Source organism: Neomonachus schauinslandi, chromosome 10, assembly GCF_002201575.2.
Source record: "Neomonachus schauinslandi chromosome 10, ASM220157v2, whole genome shotgun sequence".
Taxonomy (NCBI): Eukaryota; Metazoa; Chordata; class Mammalia; order Carnivora; family Phocidae; genus Neomonachus; species Neomonachus schauinslandi.
Window position 1 is genome coordinate 7,873,064 of NC_058412.1, and position 7,023 is coordinate 7,880,086.

Sequence of the window (7,023 nt, forward strand, 5' to 3'; positions counted from 1 at the left end):
CACGCGAGTCCCGAGGGCGGGCCGGCATTCCCAGCTCGCCTTCACGCGCTTTTCCGGCGACGCAAGTTATTTCTGTTCGTTGTGATGCCTGTTTGCTGAGAGATTAATAAATCATTTCTGTGCCTTTAGCAAACTTCCTGTGTTGCTCTTAAAAAGGGATCATCCACCTTCCCGGACCACAAGGTTAAGGTAACCCCGCTAGGTAACCCCGCTAGGCCCGCTGCGGGGCAGACGGACAGAGAGAGAGAGAGTGAGGGCGAGGGAGAGGTAAGAGCACCCCGCAGCCCCGGGGCCCCGCTCGCATGTCCTCGCCGGCGCGGGCATCCCTGAGAAAACGGCGCCTTGCCTTTTCCGTACGCAGTGTGGCTTTGGAGGGCTTAAATCAAGGAGCCCAGGATCCGGCCTCCCTCCTCACCCGGAGGGCGTCTTTGGAGCTGCCCCCCCGCGCCCCGGCAGTGGATGGTGCTTGTTGGCCAGGGTGCCTCTGCCCTGCGTGGAGGTGGCTGCAGCTGGTGACGGGGGCAGGCCCTGCTGGGTGGCGGCGGTCGGGCAGCTCGGCTCTCCCCCAGCCCCCGGGCTGCCCTGGCTGGACCCACCCCTGACCTCTGCGGGCAGGCGGACGTGTCGGTGGGAGCTCAGAGCCCTCGCTGCAGGACTCCGGCCCCCCCGCCCCCCCAAGGACCGGCCACACCAGCATTCGTGACAGCTGCTGCGGCCCCGAGGGGTTGCGGCCTTGTGAGGCGGGCTCGGCGGAGCCCCCCGGAAGCGGCAGCTGGGGGATGATGCTAGAACGGCGGGGGGGGGGGGGGGGGGCGGCGCGACGCGTTCCTCGGAGCTGGTGTCGGAGGGAAGGCTGTCCGCTGTCCGCCCGCGGCCCTGGGGTCAGGGGCTGCCCAGCCGCCCCCCGCCCCCCGCAGCCCGGGCTCTGGTGGCCCCGCGCATGTGCCGGGTGGCTGGCCCGCTGAGCTTGCCGGGCCCCGGGCGCCCTGGAGGACGTGGGCCAACCGACTCGCTGCTTCCGCTGGCCGCCGGCCGTGTCCCCGCGCAAGGCTTGCTCTGTCAAAAGCCGTGTCGTCCTTGCCTGGCGTCAGGCGGGGCTGCCAGCAGGCATCACCCGCTCTCCTGTCTCCGCAGGGCCCGCTGCTGCGCTGGCTCAAGGTGAACTTCAGCGAAGCCTTCATTGCCTGGATCCACATCAAGGCGCTCAGGGTGTTTGTGGAGTCCGTGCTCAGGTGCGTGGCGGCCGGGCCCAGCCCGGGCTGTCCTGCTGGGGGGGCAGGGGGAGTGGCCAGCTGTGGGGGGGCCCCCCCCCGGGACCGCCGCCTGCCCCGTCCAGCCCCCTTCCTCTGGGCCCGGGCCCTCCTGCCCTGTCCCCGTGCTGCTCCTGGCTCTGGGCGACATGCTTGGGATTTCCGGAGTCGCCCGAGCCCTCGCTGCGCGCGGCGGCCTGCGGTCCTGTGCGCTGCCTCTGTCCCCTGCCGGACCTGGGGCGGGGGGCCTGCCCTCTCCAGCAGGTTCTGTGCGACTCCTGGAAGAAATACCGGCACTGTCCTTGACCTCGGAGGCCCAAGGCAACACAAACACTAAAACCTAAACCAGAGAGCGAACTAACGACGACAAAAAATATTCCCTTTTTTTTTTTTTTTTTTACTTTTTTTATCTTCAAATTCTTTTATTTATTTTTTTATTTTTTTATTCTTATGTTAATTCCCATACATTACATCATCAGTTTTAGATGAAGTGTTCCATGATTCATTGTTTGTGCATAACACCCGGTGCTCCATGCAGAATGTGCCCTCCTCAGTACCCACCACCAGGCTAACCCATCCTCCCACCCCCTCCCCTCTAGAACCCTGTTTGTTTTTCAGAGTCCATCGTCTCTCATGGTTCGTCTACCCCTCCGATTTCCCCCGCTTCATTCTTCCCCTCCCGCTACCTTCTTCTTCTTCTTTTTTTTTTTTCTTAACATATATTGCATTATTTGTTTCAGAGGTACAGATCTGAGATTCAACAGTCTTGCACAATTCACAGCGCTTACCAGAGCACATACCCTCCCCAGTGTCTATCACCCAGTCACCCCATCCTTCCCACCCCACCTCCCACTCCAGCAACCCTCAGTTTGTTGCCTGAGATTAAGAATTCCTCATATCAGTGAGATCATATGATACATGTCTTTCTCTGTTTGACTTATTTCACTCAACATAATACCCTCCAGTTCCATCCACGTCGTTGCAAATGGCAAGATCTCATTCCTTTTGATGGCTGCATAATATTCCATTGTGTATATATATACCACCTCTTCTTTATCCATTCACGTGTTGATGGACATCTTGGCTCTTTCCACAGTTTGGCTATTGTGGACATTGCTGCTATAAACATCGGGGTGCACGTACCCCTTTGGATCCCTACTTTTGTATCTTTGGGGTAAATACCCAGTAGTTATGCCTTGTTTTTAACAAAAGTGAAATGGGTTCGCTGTGGAGAATTAGGAAACTATAAATCAGCACCAACAGTGAGTAAAAATCACCTGTACTTTGAACAGCGAGAGAGAGCGCGGCTGGCTAACATGCGGGCGTGAACCCCTTCGGGAGTTTTTGTTCCTTTGTGTTTTGCTTTTTTTTCTAGTTTACAGATATGCCTATTTTTTACTAAATTTTTATGAAAATGGAATTATATAGGAAATACTTTTTGAAGCCTGCTTTTCTTCTGGGTTTTGAAGATGCCCCGTGTCATGAGCTCTGGGGGTGGATCTTGGTAGCACCGCACACGGCTGGCTGGACACACTTTTTCCAGAAGCTTCCGCCCCTGCTTCTTGGCCCGCTCTGGCCCGCAGGCTCCGGTGCTTCCCTGGCCCTCCGAGCCTCTGGAGCGCTCTCCCTAGCCCCTTCCCCTGTCTGCACGGCGGCCCCCCACCTGGAGGCCCGTTCCTGCTTTCCTTTCTCTGCCTGTGCTTCCTGCATCTCCCGGTCCTGCCGCTCGCTGGACACATCCGGCTCCTCTTCCCTCCCAACCTCTTCCTCTGGCTGCCCTCTTAATGCCAGTGGCCTCATGTCCTTCCTGTCCCCAGGCCCCAAACCTCAGGGCTCAGACGCTCTGCTCCCTCATCCCCGCTTGCCTCCCCCACTCCCTGCGCCCCACAGCGCCCTGGACGGGCCATCCATCCTGCCTCCGCTTTCTCTCTCGCCTCTGTCTCCCGCCTCACCGGCCCAGCTGTTGCCACAGGCTCTCGTCCTCCACATGGCTGACAGTGTGGTTTTGTTTAAACTGGTGGCTGCCAGGCGCGGTTTTGTCCAAACAATATGGTGGCTGCCAGGTGTGGTTTTGTCCAGACACAGATCAGATCTCACCGTGGCTCCTCATCCTCCCCGCCCGTCTCAGAGGCCTGGAATGGCATGGATTGTGGCCCTGTGTTGCAGGGTGTACTCACGCTACCCTGGAGTGTTCCAGCCGTCCGTAGTGTCGACGGGCCCCAGACTGACCTGCTTGCCTCAAAATTCAGTGGTTCTCGGGCCCAATAGTGTGGCTGCCCATTTGCTCAAGAGAGGTATAGATAGATATCCTTAATATCTTAAGCTGGATAAAACTATTTCCCCTAAAAGTCATATAGAAATAATTCTTTTTTTAAAAAAAAAGATTTTATTTGACGGACAGCACAAGCAGCGGGGAGTGGCAGTCAGAGGGAGAGAGCAGGGAGCTTGACACGGGGCTCAATCCCAGCGTCCGAGGATCATGACCTGAATCAAAGGCAGAACAAAGGCAGCCACCCAGGCGCCCCTGTAGAAATAATTCTTTACAAGACTATCAGTGTAGGACTTTTTCTTACTGTATCTGTATTTTTCCTGAATACAGTTGTAATATATGAACACTGTTAAAAACAAACTAAAGTTCAGAAATATATACCGTGGAGGAAGTTCCTCACAGTCCCCCTGCCCACAGATAATCACGGTTAATGGTTTCAAGGCTCTTCTTACCCCATTTATCCTTAATGTTCTGCAGCGTGCTTTTTTCATCTGCTTTCAGTTCTTACCAGTGTGTGTGGAGCTACCTGATCCTTTTTAATGGCTTTTCCATATTCTATTGTATGGAGAGATCATAGTCCAAGAAAACAGATGAACCAGCAAGTTTGTTAGCGCAGACAGACGGTGAAGTTCATTTGCTTGCCTGTTCCTTTGACCCCCAGTTGGCACTTGGTGCTGTCTTCCTCCTCGCCAAGCTGGTTTGTTCTTCCCGCCTGTGTGGGGGCTGGGGCCGACTTGCTCGCTACCTCTGTCACTCAGCCCAGAGTTGGACAGAGTGGATGCTAACTGTTCGTGGACTCAATAAAACCAAAGTGAAGTGGACCCCGCCCTCAGCTGAGGAAGTGCTAGTTGGCCTTCAGGGTGAAGGGAACCAGGGCCTTCAGTCATCTGGGATGAGAGCGAGCCAGCCAGGTAGCTAGCTGGTTAGTCGGGCTCCTGGGAGAGGTGTTAGTGGGGAACAGACGTTAGGGAACCCTAATGGTGGCTCTGCGGCTGCATTCATTCAGAGAGAGTCGTATAGAGGGAACGTACTGAAGGGGCGCCTTGGGGGACCTCCAACATACAAGGGGTGGAGGCAGAAAAGCCCATGAGGAGATCGAGGCAGGAGGATGGAGTGGCTGACGAGTCAAAGGGAGTGGAAGCCTAAGGATTTATGTGTCCCTGCAAATGGGCCGTGAGGTCATTGGTGGGACAAGCCCCAGTGTGATGGCTGAAGGATGACTGGGTGACACAGGACACTGGATACTCTCAGGTTTGGAATGAGAGCCTTAGGGAGGAGCCGAGGAAGTTCATTTTAGGCAGGGCAAGATGGTGATATGTTAAAGGGAAGGGGGCAGTAGTTGAGCAACCTGACGGACCTTGCAGCCCCAGGGGGTGGGGCTGGGGTGGCTACAGTGGTCCCAGTATGGGGGCTGCAGGTGAGTGCTCCCCACCAGGTGACCTCAGCAATCAGGGAGGAGGAGGGTCCTCTACTGAGCGATCCAAGAGGGAGCACCATGGGGGGGCAGCCTTGAGAATGAGCCCAACAGACTCAGCTGTTCCTGGAAGGCATGTTCTGAGCACAACAGAAGGCGTTCCTTTAAATTGATCCAGAGGAGGGGTTCGCAGGGTAAGGACTGGAAGGGTCTGCAGAGGAAGAACGTGAAAAGCCCTGAATTCCAGAGTGGGCTAAAGGGCCAAGGGCCTGGAGGCTTGATGAGGGGGCCAGGAGCATTGAGCCAGCATGTATGAAGCACTGAAGGAGGGCCGCTTGCTCTCCAGGACCAGGGGCAGAACGGCCCCGCGCCTCTGCCCTGAAGCAGCTCCCAGGCCCGGAAAGGCAGGAGAGCTCTCAACACGGGGATCCTTGTGAGGGAGTTTAAACCATCTCCCAGAACAGCTGGGCAGTGACTGCGGTGGAATGACCGGGTCGGAGGACAAAGCAGGGATGGCAATGATGGCCCGGGAGCTGGAATGCCCACCCTTAGCGTCCAGGTCGCCCGGGCTGTGGCCTGTAGGTGGAGGGAATGGTCTGGGCGAAGTCGAGGATGTGGAAAGCACTGGGAGTTGGGGTAGGGAGTCCGGAGGGAAGCTGCTCATTCAGGGAAAGATGGCAACAGCCCCTCTGCCCATCTTCCCCAGGGAATACCAGAGCTTTGATGGTAAGGGGAGCAAAGGAGAGATGAGGCCATGGGCTGGGCCATCCCTGTCCCCCGTGAGCTAGCCCACGTGCTGCCATCACCATCACCACCGGCCAGCTTCTCTGACACTTGCCTCTTGGGAAGACTATTTTGGCGGGGCTCTGAAACCGGGGTTCCGCTCGCCCAGAGCCCTCCAAAGGCACAGGACTAAGCAGGTCGTAGGCTTGATTTATAGTGAAAGCAGTACGCACGTGGTGACAAGCAGCCTCCTTCACAGGTCGTCCTTCCTGCAGATCCAACAGACCTTGGTATTTTGAGCAGACACCGCGCCATTAACGGCCAGAAATGGCTGGTTAGCATGTTCTACTAGAGATGTTCCTATCCAGAAAAATCCAATTAGTCTAACCTCTGACCCTAGACATTCCGTTCAACTGAGTTTCATTTTCTTAAGCTATGTTGACCGAGGCCTTCTTCTTACTAGAACTTCCTCTGTTTCTCGTCAGGGTTATTTTACCCACATTTGCATCTGAAGTAACTCATTCGCACGTTTTGTCTGTCTGGGAAGGTACGGACTACCGGTGAACTTCCAGGCGGTGCTCCTCCAGCCTCATAAGAAGTCATCCACCAAACGTTTAAGGGAGGTTCTGAATTCCGTCTTCAGACACCTGGATCAAGTAGCAGCTGCAAGTATACTGGATGTAGGTAGAGAATCCGACAGAAATAGCTGGGTTTCTGCATGGCCGTCAGCCTCTCCACGTGGGAGGCACTTTCCGAAAATGGAAATTGCCAGATTGTTAAGAAGATCTACGTTTCACAAATGTGCAAGCGTAACGGGGAAGAGGCCGTGTGCGCGGCGGGGCTGCACTGTGCGGGGCAGAAAATGTTCTCAGAGAGCCTCCTCGAAAATTATAAAGACGACAGCAAACTGGGTTCTGCAGTTAGAGCGCCAACACGACGTCTTCTTTTTGCAGGCATCTGTGGAGATCCCTGGCCTGCAGCTCAACAACCAAGACTATTTTCCTTACGTCTACTTCCACATCGACCTCAGTCTTCTCGACTAGAGAGATGAACTGGCACCACGGCGCGCTCCTGGTCACGCAGACGCCTGCAGACGCCTCTTTCCCTTAGCCAGAGAACCCTACCGAATTTAGATTTTTAGAGAAATTGCTCACCAAAGTTCGTTACAGTTGTATTTATTTTTTTTAAGTTACAATAAAGAAACGCTCAGTCCTTTGAATTGTCTCTTAGAACATAATTCGAACTGCACTTAACATAAACAGGGCCCACCTGGGAGTCGGTAACCTGGGTGCCGTAGTTCGGGTCTTAACGGCCATCTCGTGAGGGCGGGGGAAGCACGTTAAATCCTGAGCTAACAGTATAATCAG

General features: G+C 55.3%; 2 protein-coding genes across 6 annotated transcripts in view; both read left to right on the top strand.

Moving 5' to 3' along the window:
- ATP6V1C2 (ATPase H+ transporting V1 subunit C2) overlaps window positions 1–6,875 on the top strand; it is a 53,450-nt gene extending 46,575 nt beyond the window's left edge. For 2 of the 5 annotated variants that reach the window (XM_021697762.1, XM_021697765.1), the window contains 4 exons: window positions 130–267; window positions 1,135–1,232; window positions 6,204–6,336; window positions 6,610–6,875. In XM_021697762.1, the coding sequence (XP_021553437.1) occupies window positions 130–267; window positions 1,135–1,232; window positions 6,204–6,336; window positions 6,610–6,699 (459 nt within the window). In that variant the 3' untranslated portion in view covers window positions 6,700–6,875. Of the gene's footprint in view, window positions 1–129; window positions 500–1,134; window positions 1,233–6,203; window positions 6,337–6,609 lie in introns of those variants that run through there. The other 3 variants (XM_021697763.1, XM_021697764.1, XR_002480765.1) reach the window with 3 other exon arrangements.
- On the top strand, window positions 2,621–3,679 carry LOC110587557. Its single transcript, XM_021697766.1, has one exon. It carries the CDS (start codon window positions 2,659–2,661, stop codon window positions 3,562–3,564), a length of 906 nt encoding a protein of 301 aa, XP_021553441.1. The 5' UTR covers window positions 2,621–2,658; the 3' UTR covers window positions 3,565–3,679.
- Window positions 6,876–7,023: the final 148 nt, after the last annotated feature.